General features: G+C 60.5%; 1 protein-coding gene across 4 annotated transcripts in view; it reads left to right on the top strand.

Annotated features, from left to right (window-relative positions):
• Nucleotides 1-5,997, top strand: part of ADGRG3 (adhesion G protein-coupled receptor G3) — a 17,176-nt gene extending 11,179 nt beyond the window's left edge. For all 4 annotated transcript variants that reach the window (XM_055145427.1, XM_055145428.1, XM_055145425.1 and 1 more), the window contains 9 exons: nt 280-423; nt 1,015-1,149; nt 1,331-1,370; nt 1,463-1,563; nt 1,653-1,765; nt 3,543-3,823; nt 3,934-4,027; nt 4,974-5,257; nt 5,822-5,997. In XM_055145427.1, the coding sequence (XP_055001402.1) occupies nt 280-423; nt 1,015-1,149; nt 1,331-1,370; nt 1,463-1,563; nt 1,653-1,765; nt 3,543-3,823; nt 3,934-4,027; nt 4,974-5,257; nt 5,822-5,934 (1,305 nt within the window). In that variant the 3' untranslated portion in view covers nt 5,935-5,997. The remainder of the gene's footprint in view (nt 1-279; nt 424-1,014; nt 1,150-1,330; nt 1,371-1,462; nt 1,564-1,652; nt 1,766-3,542; nt 3,824-3,933; nt 4,028-4,973; nt 5,258-5,821) is intronic.
• The last annotated feature ends 7,489 nt before the right edge of the window (nt 5,998-13,486 follow it).

The raw sequence follows: 13,486 nt of genomic DNA, 5'->3' as shown, positions 1-13,486 counted from the left end.
CTGGGCCAACACCCCCTCCCCCCGGCCTCCTCCCAACACGTAGGCCGGGCCGTCCAGGGGCCCGGCGGGCAGCCCGCCCCGCGCCATGGCCTGCAGCCCCCACTCGCTCCACTCTGCGTCTGGGAAAACGGGGCTCCCTGGAGCAGCCTGGCGTGACGGGGCCCCTGTGTCCTGGCTCACAGCTGACGTAGGGAGGGGTGGCACCCCCCATCCCGAGGGCCTCAGTTGCCCTCCTGGGGACGTGGGGAGAGACGGGGGCGGCCGGTTCTGTGCCTGCAGGTTCCGAGGCAGGTGACGGAGGCGCAGAAGCCCCCGAACAGCGTCCGGCTGCCGCAGAGCCTTTTCAGGTCCCTGCAGGGCCGAGGGGAGGAGGTCCGCCTGGCCGTCACCATCCTGGACGTCGGCACCGGGACGGTCTTCAAGGTGAGTGGAGGTGGGGTGCGGGCTCGTGGCGCCCACCCGTCTCCGGAGCACCCTCATGCCCCCACGCTTTGGGGTTGGAGGCCACGCCCGGTGATGCTCAGGGGTTCCTCCTGGCTCTGCACTCAGGAATCACTCCTGGCAGTGCTCGCAGTGGGGGGGGGAGTGCATCAGGGATGTTGGGGATCGAACCCAGGTCAGTCACATGCAAGGTCAATGCCCGCTGTACTATGGCTCCAGCCCCCTCACCCCTCCCTGGCCTGTCCAGCCCCAGTGGCCATGTCTGTGTCCAGTGCACACAGCTCTAGTGTGGTCCCTGGGAGCATGTGAGGCACGTGGCCCTTGCAGGCAGGTGCCTGGGCCCACCTGTCGGCCCCCGGTCCCCCGCCCCGGCTGTGCTGGTCTAGCCCGCGCCCCTCTTGTGGTGGGGGGTAGTGGAGGAGACCCAGCAGGTCTGTGGAAATGGGCACAGGGTTTGCCCTGGCTCAGCGGCTCCCCAGGGGTGCACAGGAGGAAGGCGGGCCATGACCCCAGGCCCCTGGGCACGGTCTTGGGGGTCTCAGGCACCCCAATGCAGCCCACTCTCCCCCGCAGGGCCCGTGGCAGAGCCCGGAGGACGGCAGCCGGCTGCTCAATAACCGCCTGGTGGGGCTGAGCGTGGGCCGCGGCCCCGTCCACGGGCTGCCCGAGCCCCTGGACATCACCTTCACCCACCCGCAGCAGCCACCCGTGAGTCCGCGTCTGGGTCGGGGGAAACCCGGGCCCCGCATCTCGCCCCTCAGCCGCCTGGGGGCAGCCGTAATCCCCGGGGCCTCTAACACCGCCCCCCAGCCCCTGCTGACCGGCTCCCCCGGCCCAGAGGTCCCCCCGCCCCACGCCTCTCCCCGCCCCACCCCCCGTCTGGTTTCAGAACATGACCGCCACCTGCGTCTTCTGGGATGTGAGCCAAGGTAGGGGCCCGGGCCCGCCTGGGGTGTGAGTGGACGTCCCCGGGTGGACGCCCTGAGGAGTAGCCCGGCCCTCCCCGCCCCCTTCCCCGCAGGGCCGTCAGGGGACTGGTCTTCCCGCGGCTGCTCCACGGACCGGGGACCCGAGAGGACGGTGTGTCGCTGCGACCACCTGACCTTCTTCACCCTGCTCCTGGTGAGGCGGTGCCGGGTGCCCAGGGCCCAGCCCCCGGGAAGGGGTGGGGGTGGGGCAGGGCCCGGCTGACGGGCCTGGGGTCCCCGCAGAGGCCGGTCCTGGACAGGGCCACCGCGCTGGCTCTCACGCGCATCTCCCAGGCCGGCTGCGGCGCCTCCATGACCTTCCTGACCTTCACCGTCGTCCTCTACGTCACCCTGAGGTGGGTGCCCCCTTCTGCAGCCCCGGCCCGCTCCGGCCCTCTGCACGCGACTTCCTGACCCCCGGGGTCTGCCCAAGCCTGGCTTCCCCGCCTACACCAGGGGTCGGTCAGAGGTGGGCCGAGGTCACGCGATCTCAGTGGCCAGGGCTAGAAACGCAAAGGACTCAGGTGCAGGCGGCGAGCTCAGCTGGAACTCCAGCTCTCCCGGGGTCAGGTCTGTCCCCGGGAGAGCTCACACGAGCTGGACCCGGGGACCAGAGGACAGGCCCTTGGCCCCGGCATGGCTCTCTAAGGAGACAGGCCAGGCGGTGGCGGGGCCTGGGCCTCCCAGCTCTGCCCTTTCCGAGCAAGTATCCCACATGCAGCCTCAGAGCTTTTGGGAAATAGTCGCAGACTCACAGGAAGTTGCAGGCTCGGTAGAGCCCGCAGCCCCTCCCCCAGCCGTCCCCAGGGGACAACTTGTGGGTGACTGTTGAGCTACATCAAGGTGCTCCTGCCCAAGGACACGTCCTGTCTAGTTCTCACTGAGTTCACGTGCACGCACACAGGTCTGTGCGTGTGTGAATGTGTGTGGGTGCATTGCATGTGCGTGCAAGTGTGCGTATGTGGGCACATGTGTGTGCGCGAGTGTGTGCACGTGTATATGTGTGCATGAGGGCTTGTGTATATGTGCATGCATGTGTGCATGCACATGCATGTGTGCATGTTTGTATACGTGAATGCACATGTATGTGTGTATGCACGTGTATGTGTGCAAGTGTGAATGCGCACATATGTGTGCATGAGTATGTGCAGGTGTATATGGATGTGTGCCTGAGGGCTTGTGTATATGTGCATGCATGTGTGCATGCATGTGCATGTGTGTGCGTGTGTGTGCACACAGCTCCAGGTGATGTGGCCCTGGGGGCAGTTCTGGCCTCAGACACTGTGCGGGCAGAGCACTTGCTCCCCTAGCCCTGCCAGGCCACGTGGCTGCTTTTGGATCTGAGGGAGCAGAGCGCCCACCACCTGCGCGTGGCGGCTGAGAGAGGGGGGCTCCTCCGGGCTGAGTCTGGGGGGGAACGGGAGCGGGACGAGCTCCCTCAGCCCGAGCGGTGGCCGAGGGACCCCCAGGTCAGCCCTGGTAGGAGCAGCCCTGGGGAGTCCCGCCCTCCTCCACCTCCCTCTGCTCTCGTCTGACCCTGGCCAGGACCGCCCAGCACGTTGTCACTGGGCAGGAAGTGCCACCCTGTCCCCACCCCCAGGCCTGACTCCCACCAAAGGGAGCTGGACCAGACAACTTGCCGAGCTGGTCTGGAGCCCCGGAGGAGTGGCCCCGAGTTCCCAGGGGCGGGGTGGGCTATGACTGCCGCCTTCCCAGCTCTGGGCTGCGTGGCTAAGGGTCTGGAGGGGGGGCGCTCCCGTGGTTTCCTGCTTTGCTCTGACGCCGTGGACTGCCTGTGCCTCTCTGAACCTCAGTCTCCCTGCCCCCCCGGTCCCATGCACCAGGCTCCCTTAACCAATACCCGGGGGGCCTCCCCTGCTTCGGGTGCGGGGCCAAGGCTGCAGCTTCGGGAGCGGGGGGTGCCGGGGAAGAAGACCGCATGTGCCTTTGGGAGTGTGTGTGTCGGCCAGGGACAGGCGTGGACCATGGGCCGGCCTGGGAGAGCTCCGGGGGCAACGGCGGTGCAGGCAGGGCTGGGAGCCGGCAGAGACCCCAGGGCCTGGGCTCTGGGGCGCGGAAGAGAGTGGGCGGGGCCTGGGTGCCCGGTGGGAGCCGCCATCCCCCTCCCCCCAGGTTCTCCCGGCAGAGGTTCAAGTCGGAAGACGCCCCCAAGATCCACGTGGCTCTGAGCGTGAGCCTGTTCCTCCTGAACCTGGCCTTCTTCGTCAGCCTGGGGCTGGGCACCGCGGGCACGGGGGCGGCCTGCAGGGCCCGGGGCGCCGCCCTGCACTACTTCCTGCTCTGCACCTTCACCTGGATGGGCCTGGAGGCCCTGCACCTCTACCTGCTGGTCATCAAGGTCTTCAACACCTACATCAGCTACTATTTCCTGAAGCTCAGTGCCGTGGGCTGGGGTAGGCGCGGGCGGGAAGGCCGGGGGCGGCGTGGGAGGGGCCGTGGGGGAGAGGGACAGGCTCCCAGGGTGCCCCGGTGACGCCCGGCCTCCCCCCTACCCCGGGCCCAGGCCTGCCCGCCCTCGTGGTCATCGGCACTGCTAGTGCCGACAGCTACGGCCGCTTCGCCATCCGTGACCAGGACCTGCGCGTCTCGCTGGAGCTGTGAGTGGGGCCAGAGGAGGCGGGGAGGCGGGGCGGTGAGGGGGAGCCCTCTCAGAGGCAGCTGCTCCTGATCGGGGTAAACTGAGGCCCAGAGACAGGCGCAGGGAGACCAGGAGTGGAGGCGGGTGCCTGACAGGGGCTGGGCCACCACCAGCCACAGGCACCTAGAAGCCACTTCCCCAGGGGCCCCACCTGTCCCGTTCACTATCACTGCATCACTGTCATCCCGTTGTTCATCGATTCACTCGAGCAGGCGCCAGTAACATCTCCCTTCATCCCAGCCCTGAGATTTTTAGGAGCCTCTCCTTACTCGTTTTTCCCAACTGTTGGAGGCTTTCTTCAGGGTCAGGGGAATGAGACCTGTTATTTGTTACGGTATTTGGCATATTGAATACGCCCCGGAGAGCTTGCCAGGCTCTGCCGTGACCTGCCCTATTATGGGAGGTTTAACCCCCAGTGTGCCACATGAAAGGGCTGAGCCAACAGAAGTCCTGAGCACCGCTGGGTGTGACCCCCAAGCTGAAACCAAACAAGTAAACCAACTGGATTGCTGTGCTCTTACCCTCTCAGTGCTCTCTCTTAGAGTCCTGAATTCCGTTTTTTAAAAAACATATGAGGGGGTAGATAAAACATGGCTCTGGGGGGCTGGAGCCACAGCAGGTAGGGCATTTGCCTTGCACAAGGCTGACCCGGGTTCGATTCCCAGCATCCCATAGGGTCCCCTGAGTGCCAGGAGTAATTCCGGAGTGCGTGAGCCAGGAGTGACCCCTGAGCATTGTCCAGTGTGACGTGACACCCCCCCTAAAAAAAACAAACATGGCTCTGTGACCAGCTGGACGCTTTTGGGACCCCTGGTCTGCGGAGATCTTGGTGCGGGGAGGGGCGACAGCATCTTCTCTACGAAGGGCGGCTAGGGACCCTGTCCCCCTGGGCTCGCCCCCTCCAGGTGCTGGTTCTGTGAGAAGACGGCCACCTCTGCCCTCCACGTCACCGTCCACGGCTACTTCCTCGTCACGTTCCTCTGTAGCGCCGTGGTGCTAGGGCTGGTGGCCTGGAAGATCTTCACCCTGTCCAGTGCCACGGCCGGCAAGGGGCAGGGGCAGAGCTGGAAGGGCGTCCTCACGGTGCTGGGCCTCTCCTGCCTGCTGGGCGTGACCTGGGGGCTGGCCGTCCTCACGCCGCTGGGCCTGGCCACCGTCTATGTCTTCGCCCTGTTCAACTCCCTGCAAGGTGAGGGGGCGGGGCCTGGGCTGGAGTGGGGGCAGAGGAGGGAGCAGGGAGCGGCAGCTAGCGTGTCCCACTGGGGGGCATCGCTGGGGGAGAGCTCGGAGGGCCGGGGACCGAGTCGGACGCACTCTAGAGCACTGGCCGTGAGTCCCGTGGGAGCACACGTTTCTGTTGTCATAATCGCTGTCTGCACGTCTTGTGCCTTTGGGACCTGAAACCTGCCTTCTTGCTAAGGCACACCCCCCCCCATGGCCTCAGTTGGGGGGCGGGGCGGTGGGGCCAACCCCGCTCCCATGGGGGGCTGTTCTATGTGCAGGAACTTCTTTTCCTGTCCGGGACAGAAATGCGCAGGTGCACACGGCATTTCAAGGGCCCTGGGGTTTGTGGCCAAGACACCTGCTTGGTTCCTTCTGCTTTCCAGGACTGGGTTTCCGGTCGGCCTGCTTTTCCGTTGACAATGGGGTTACTATTTCTGGGTGACCGTCACCCAGGCCAGCCGGTCCCCTGGGGCTGCCCCCAGACTCCCGGGCCCCCCCCCGTTTGCCAGGGCGCTCTCTCTCCCCACAGGGGTCTTCATCTTCTGCTGGTTCCTGGTGCTCTACTTCCCCAGCCAGCGGGCCGCGGCCTCCTCCTCGGGCACCGCACGTGTCGATCAAACCCCTGTCACGTCTCATGGGTAGGGGGCTGCGGACCCCCCCCCCCCCCCGCCAGGCCCTCTGACTCAGCTCGGCTGGCCCTGTGCCCTGGAGCGACACCATGACTCCTTGGGGGCCTTTGTATAACGTGGCTGGGCGGGGGCGGGGGTGGGGGTGGGGGGGCGGGGTGCAAAGACCAGGTTGGGCCATGTGGTCTCGAAGGTGCCATCCGGATGCCCCCGAGGACCTGAGCGCACAGCCCACGTGGCAGGGCTCCTGTCACCCCGAGACGCTGCCGGCCGGGCCATGACCTCACCCAGCTCCTCCCTCCTGGGCCTCTCTGCCCTCGCCCACCTTCTGGACCCAGGGAGGGCTTGGCCAGTGCCTCCCCGCAGGATGGGGGCTGTGGGGGCCGAGGTTTGCTTAGGGCTGAGAGAGAGGCTGGTCCTGCTGCCCCAACCTGTCCTCGCTCACAGAGAACCCCGATCTTCAGGGGGCGACCCGCTCTCCAGGGGTCTGGAGACACCAGGCTTCAGGGAATGCCCCTGTCCGGAGAAACGAGAACGAGGCTGAAATAAATGAACAGATTCCTCTGCGGAGCTCGGAGTTTGGACCTGGGGGGGGGGCAGCGGCTCACTGTGTGCCCGTGAGAGGAGGGAGGTGACCCCCGCTAGTTCACTGGCTCTTCAGCGAGCTGGCTTGGTGCCCATGGAGAAGAAAAGGGTGAAAAGGTTCTTACCAGACATAATCCTCGGAGGAGGTCTCCCTGGAAGCAGGTTCTTGCCTTCCAGTAGGAATTTTTTTTTTGAGGTCACACCCGGCAGTGCACAGGGGTTACTCCTGACTCTGCACTCAGGAATTCATCCTGGCAGTGCTCGGGGGACCATGTGGGATGCTGGGAATTGAACCCGGGTCAGCCGCATGCAAGGCAAACGCCCTACCTGCTGTACTATTGCTCCAGCCACTCCAGTAGGAATTTTTAAATATTTTGATTGGACTGGAGCGATAGTACAGCAGGGAGAATGTTCGCCTTGCACATGGCCTACCCAGGTTCAATCCCCACCATCCCAAACAATGCCCTGAGCACCACCACCGGGAGTAATTCCTGAGCACAGAGCCAGGAGTAACCCCTGAGCATCACTGGGTGTGGCCCAAAAGCCAAAAGAAAAAAAATTATTGATTGGGATTCTGTGGTTGGCTCTGATGGCTTCTCACGCACGTAATTCCAACACCACCCCCGTCGCCGGGCACCCCTCCCTCTCCAGACGCCCTCGCACTCAGCTCAGCTCTCTCCTCATCCCTGGGCCTCTCTTGCTCCGTCGCTGTGTGTCTTTTGCAGCTCTAAGAAAAGAGCCAGGGGGCTGGAATGATAGCACAGCGGGGAGGGCGTTTGCCTTGCACGAGGCCAACCCGGGTTCGATTCCCAGCATCCCATATGGTCCCCTGAGCACCGCCAGGGAGTAATTCCTGAGTGCAGAGCCAGGAGGAACCCTTGAGCATGCATTGCAGGGTATGACCCCCCCCCAAAAAAAAAGAGCCAGATCCGGGGATTTGCCGCTCCGTGGATGGAGCTGGAGGGTCTGGGGCCAAGAGGGGGCCGGCATGGGAGAGGGGCAGAGGCAGGACGATCTCTCCTGTGGGGGCTGCAAGAGCCTGAGGAAGAGCTTTTACAAGTCGGGTCAGATATGTCGTCTGCCTTGACATCCCCTGTCACCGGGTCACTCATGGTGAGGTGAGGGTGGGGGGAGACCTCCAGCAAACCCCACAGCCCCCCCACCCCGCCACGTGGCGGGCTGCCCTCTGCTCCGCGGCACCTGGGCTGGAGGGACGGCGGTCAGGGGCTCTGCAGAGCCGAGGACAGAGTGACCGTGCAGGAGGAGGCTGTCGCAGGTACTTGGGGGGCATCTCCGGGCTCCGGTGGGACTCGCTGTCCCCGCACCTCTTGGACGCTGCCTGACCGGGTGCCTCCTGGCAGCGTGTGGCTCCGGCGCCCGTCACAGCCCAGCCCGGCCCAGGGGCTGAGCTCCCATTTCACAACCAGTGTTGGTTTCCTCAAGAGGAAGCCGAGAGGCCGAGATGGCGGAGATAGAGGCGGGGAGAGAAGAAGTCATCTTCTTCGGAAACGTGGACGCCAGGGGCTGGAGCAACAGCACAGCGGGGAGGGCGTTTGCCTTGCACGCGACCAACCCGGGTTCGATTCCCAGCATCCCATAAGGTCCCCTGAGCACCTTCAGGGGTGATTCCTGAGTGCAGAGCCAGGAGTGACCCCTGAGCATCGCCGGGTGTGACCCAAAAAGGGAAAAAAAAATTGGACACAAAGCAAGCAGGGGTGTGGGGGGGCGGGGGGGCAGCTCAGGAGTCCTGGACTCTGTCTTCAGCACCACACAGTCCCCCCGACCGCCAGGAGAAACTGAGCACCATCCCCGGAGTAGCCCCTGAGCACTGTCCAGCGTGTGCCCCACAACCAAAAGCAATTAAGGGAAGAAAAGGAGAAGGGGCTCGGGAGTCCCCAGGAGAGCGGGGAGGGCGCCTGCTGGCCTCGCACGGGGCCAACCCAAGTTCAACCCCCTGGTACCCCACAGGGTCCCCCACGCCAGCTAGGAGTGATGCCAGAGCACAGAGCCGGGAGGAAGCCCTGAGCACTGCCAGACGTGGCCCCTGAACAAAATTAATAAATAAATAAAATTCACCCCTCGGGGGGCAGGTGGGGAGACTCTTCCCAGGGCTCAGGGCTCCCGAGCTGAGCAGGGGCTGGGCCCAGAGGAGCTTCGAGGGGAGCAGGCCCCGGGGCTGACCAGACTGTTTTTTTTTTCCCTTTTTGGGTCACACCTGGCGGCGCAGAGGCCACTCGGGGCGTGGAGTGGGCTGGTACGGGACGGCGGGTCGGGGGCTTGCCTCTCGCTCAGCCAGTCTGGGTTCAATCCCCGGGTCCTTCTGGGAGAGGCAGGAGTAAGCCCTGAGCCCTGCTTGTTTGGCCCCCAAACCGAGAAATAATAATAATTAAAAGAAAAAAATAAGAAAATAGTTAAAAGAAAAAAAATTTTTTGTAAAGAAGCCGGCTGGGAGGAGAGTGACTGGGGGGGCGGGGGCTGTGGGGTCCAAGCTCTCCCATGTGGGCAGGAAACTCCCGGTAGTTTGCCAGGTTCTCCGGAGGGAGAAGTAGGCTAAAAGATACCGCATGGCCTTGAGCATGGCTGTAGCTAGGCTCCAGAGGTCTTCGGCCCCTGGGAGCTCTGCTCGGGGAGGGGAGGGGAGGGAGGCTGGAGCCCATCCCCTCTGAGGGGCCCTGGGGAAGACAGCCAGGCACGCGGGCCAGAGACTCTCTGCCAGGTTTTTCATTACGACACACAGCAAATACCCAGGAATGAGGGAGACTGGCAGGGTCCGGCCAGGCCGAGACCGTCTGGTGAAAAGGTCGAGCACGATTCTGAAGGCGTCCGTCCAGGGCTCCAGCAGCAAGCCGTGCCGGAGCCCCAGGGTTGCAGTCTCCCCGTTGCGCTTATTTCTCCTTCCCTTGCGGTGTTCTTGCCAAGTCCCGCGTTGCGTACTTGGTTGGGGTGTGCCTGAGGTTGCGATTCTTGCGGCACTGGGGATCACACCTGGAGTCCGGGGAAGGATCACACCTGACAGAACAGGACAGCACATGAGGGCGGGGCTGGGGCAAAGCGCCAGGCTCTCTGCTGCACCACCCCCCACAGCCCCCCACGGTGTATCCAGGCTAAAGACTAGTTGGAGGGAGAGGGAGGGGGAGGGAGGGAGAGGGAAGGAGAGAGACAGCTACAGAGGGAGAGAGACAGAGACACAGAGAGGGAGAGAAACAGAGAGAGGGGCAGATAGTGAGAGACACAGAGAGGGATTCAGAGAGACAGAGAGAAAGAGGGAAAGGGAAGAAGAGACAGAGAGAGACAGGAGAGGGAGGGAGAAAGAGACAGAAACACACTCAGAGAGAAGAGACAGAGAGACAGAGAGATAGAGGGAAAGGGAAGGAGAGAGACAGGAGAGGGAGGGAGAGACAGAGACACACTCAGAGAGAAGAGACAGAGACAGAGAGATAGAGGGAAAGGGAAGGAGAGAGAGAGAGAGAGAGAGAGAAGTGTCTGCCATAGAGGCAGGCTGGGGGGGAGGAGGTGTGGTGATGAGGGAAACTAGGGACATTGATGCTGGGGAATGAGCACTGTGGAGGGATGGTTGTTGGAACACTGTATGACTAAAACCCAGTCATGAACAGCTTTGTAACGAGCTATCTCAGGTGATTCAATTATAATTTTTTAAAATTTTAAAATTAAAACAAGGGGCTGGAGTGATAGCACAGTGGGTAGGGCGTTTGCCTTGCACGTGGCCAACCCAGGTTCAATCCCCAGCATCCCATATGGTCCTCTGAGAACTGCCAGGGAGTAATTCCTGAGTGCAGAATCAGGAGTAACCCCTGTGCATTGCCAGGTGTGACCCAAAAAGCAAAAAAAAAAAAAAAAAAAAAAAAAAAAAAAAAAAATTTAAAAAAAATAATCACAATTTTTTTTTAGAAAACTAATTCTAAAATTTATAGGGAAGCATATAGCCCCCAAATTGCTATGTTTTGGCGGGATTTTTGTTTGTTTGTTTGGACCACACCTGGTGGTGCTCAGGGGTTAGTCCTGGCTCTGCGGTCAGGAATTACTCCTGGTGGTGCTCGGGGAGCCATGGAGAATGCGGGATCGAACCTGGGCAGCCTGCACGCTAGGCAAACACCATCCACTGTGCTACCACTTCAGGCCCAGGTAGCTACGTCAGCGGGCAGACTCATCGGGCCTTGGCCTGCAGGAGTAGCAGAACAAAGGTGGAAATCCAACAGATGGGCACTCGGAGCAGTGGAGCAGAGCCGAGGGCTCAGGGGCAGACGCCAAGGTGCCTAGAGGGCTTGCCACACGGACAGTGTCATCACCAGGAAGGGGCAGGTGGTTTCACATAAGCGGTGGAAACTTGGCTCATCTGAGAAGAAAATAAAGTGCCCCGAACTGACGCCTGGTGCAGAGATGAGCTATGCACGAAAGGTCTGCGGGGAGGCAAAGACCTCTGCGGTCAGTGTAGGAGCAGCTACTCACAGCCTCGTGAGAGGAAGGAGCTCTGAAAAACCATATACTCGAAAGATCAGCCCCACTGTTGGAGAGATAGCACAGCGGCGAGGGCGTCTGCCTTGCTCACACCAGCTTTGATCCCCGCATCCCATATGGTGCCCTGAGCAGGCCAGGAGGGGTCCCTGAGTGCAGAGACAGGAGTAGGCCCTGAGCACCTCCAGGTGTGGTCTACACACACACACACACACACACACACACACACACACACACACACACACACACTCATGTACACGTTAAAAATGCCTGCATATAACTCAGAGAAGGGAACACCAAGTAAAATGTGGTCAGAGGTCATGTGGGGGAAGGGTGATGCGTGCCGAATATAGACTAGAGACTGAACACAATGGCCACTCAACGCCTTTATTGCAAACCACAACACCTAATCAGAGAGAGAGATCAAAAGGCAGTGTGGGGTGGGGGGAGATGGGACTGGGGAGGGTGGGAGAGATGCTGGGTTTACTGGTGGTAGAGAATGGGCACTGGTGAAGGGATGGGTTCTCAAACTTTGTATGGGGGAAACATGAGCACAAAAATGTATAAATCTGTAACTGTGCCCTCACGTTGATTCACTAATTAAAAATAAATAAATTATTTTTAAAAATACAAAAAAAAACCCCTGCATTGGGGCTGGAGAGATAGCACAGCGGGTAGGGCGTTTGCCTCGCACGCGGCCGACCCGGGTTCAAATCCCAGCATCCCATATGGTCCCCTGAGCACGGCCAGGGGTAATTCCTGAGTGCAGAGCCAGGAGTAACCCCTGTGCATCACCAGGTGTGACCCAAAAAGCAAAAAAAAAAAAAAAAAAAAACCCTGCATATGGGGCTGGAGCGATAGCACAGTAGGTAGGGCATTTGCCTTTCACTCGGCCAACCCGGGTTCGATTCCCAGCATCCCATATGGTCCCCCGAGCACTGCCAGGAGTAATTCCTGAGTGCAGAGCCAGGAGTAACCCCTGTGCATCGCTGGGTGTGATCCAAAAAGCAAAAAACAAACAAACAAGCAAACAAACAAACAAAACCAGCATGCTATGAAATGCCCATTCACAGACAATGGACACAGGTCAGAATGGTTGTTACTTGGGGCAGGGCCTGGAGAAGGCTGTAAGCTGAGGGGGATAATGCACATAGAGGAAGTGAGAGGAGGGCTGGGGAGGGAGGGAGGGAGGGAGGGAGGGAGGGAGGGAGGGAGGAAGGAAGGAAGGAAGGAAGGAAGGAAGGAAGGAAGGAAGGAAGGAAGGAAGGAAGGAAGGGAGGGAGGGAGGGAGGGAGGGAGGAAGAACAAAGGAAGGAAGGAAGGAAGGAAGGAAGGAAGGAAGGAAGGAAGGAAGGAAGGAAGGAAGGAAGGAAGGAAGGGAGGAAGGGAGGGAGGGAGGGAGGGAGGGAGGGAGGGAGGGAGGGAGGGAGGGAGGGAGGGAGGGAGGGAGAAGGGAAGAAAGGAAGGAGGAAGGAGAAAGAAAGAAAGAAAGAAAGAAAGAAAGAAAGAAAGAAAGAAAGAAAGAAAGAAAGAAAGAAAGAAAGAAAGAAAGAAAGAAAGAAAGAAAGAAAGAAGAAAGAGAGAAGAAAGAGAGAGAGAAGAGAGAGAGAAAGAAAGAAAGAGAAAGAAAGAAAGAAAGAAGAGAAAGAAAGAGAAAGAAAGAAGGAAAGAAAGAAAGAAAGAAAGAAAGAAAGAAAGAAAGAAAGAAAGAAAGAAAGAAAGAAAGAAAGAAAGAAAGAAAGAAAGAAAGAAAGAGAGAAAGAGAGAGAGAATATTTCCGAATGCCCGGGTGCAAATATTCTCCAGAAGGACTGAGAGATCCATCATTGTCTCCTCATTTCCCAGAACTTAAAGGCCTTACAATCAGCGTCACTGGGGTTCACTCGTCTCCTCCCGGTGTGATTCCCTGTCCCGTGGGTTAGTGCCGGGACCAGCCCCAGGACTCTGGGCAGTGCCCATGCCCCTGGCCGCGCCAGGGTCAAGGCCCCCCCCCGCCCCGGTCTGTGCAGGGCCAAAGGTGACGGAGCCTGGGAACGTCTGCGGGGCGGGGAACGCCTTGCTGAGCCGCCCTGGCCGGCTCCAGGGTGTTGATGAGGCCCAGCCCCTCCGGAGGCAGCCAGGGGCACCCCTGGACACCGGCTGGGAAGAGGAGCTGAGGGACTCCCCTCCCTTCACACAAACGACCAAGGGCCTGCAAAAGAACAAAGTACATGAAAGGCCTCGAAGGGTGCTTTGCGGGTTTATTTTCTGATTTCTTGTTACATAAGCTCGTCAAACTCCTCTTGCAATAATGTCTGCTCTTCAACTGACATAAACATTCTGGACATTTTAAGAACCAACTTTTTCCAACTGGCCCAACTGGCTCCAGCCCTCCTCCGGCCAGGGGGCCCTGAAGAGCGGGGGTCTTCTGGACCAGACTGAACTGAGAGAGAAGACTACATTTCCCAGAAGTCTCCTCTCCAGGGAGGCCCTCCATGCTGACGTTGTTGCCATGGAGACGGGGTAACAGA

The sequence above is a fragment of the Sorex araneus genome, chromosome 8 (genome assembly GCF_027595985.1).
Source record: "Sorex araneus isolate mSorAra2 chromosome 8, mSorAra2.pri, whole genome shotgun sequence".
Taxonomy (NCBI): Eukaryota; Metazoa; Chordata; class Mammalia; order Eulipotyphla; family Soricidae; genus Sorex; species Sorex araneus.
Note: the sequence above shows the minus strand (reverse complement) of the source record. Positions and strands in the feature narration are given on the sequence as shown.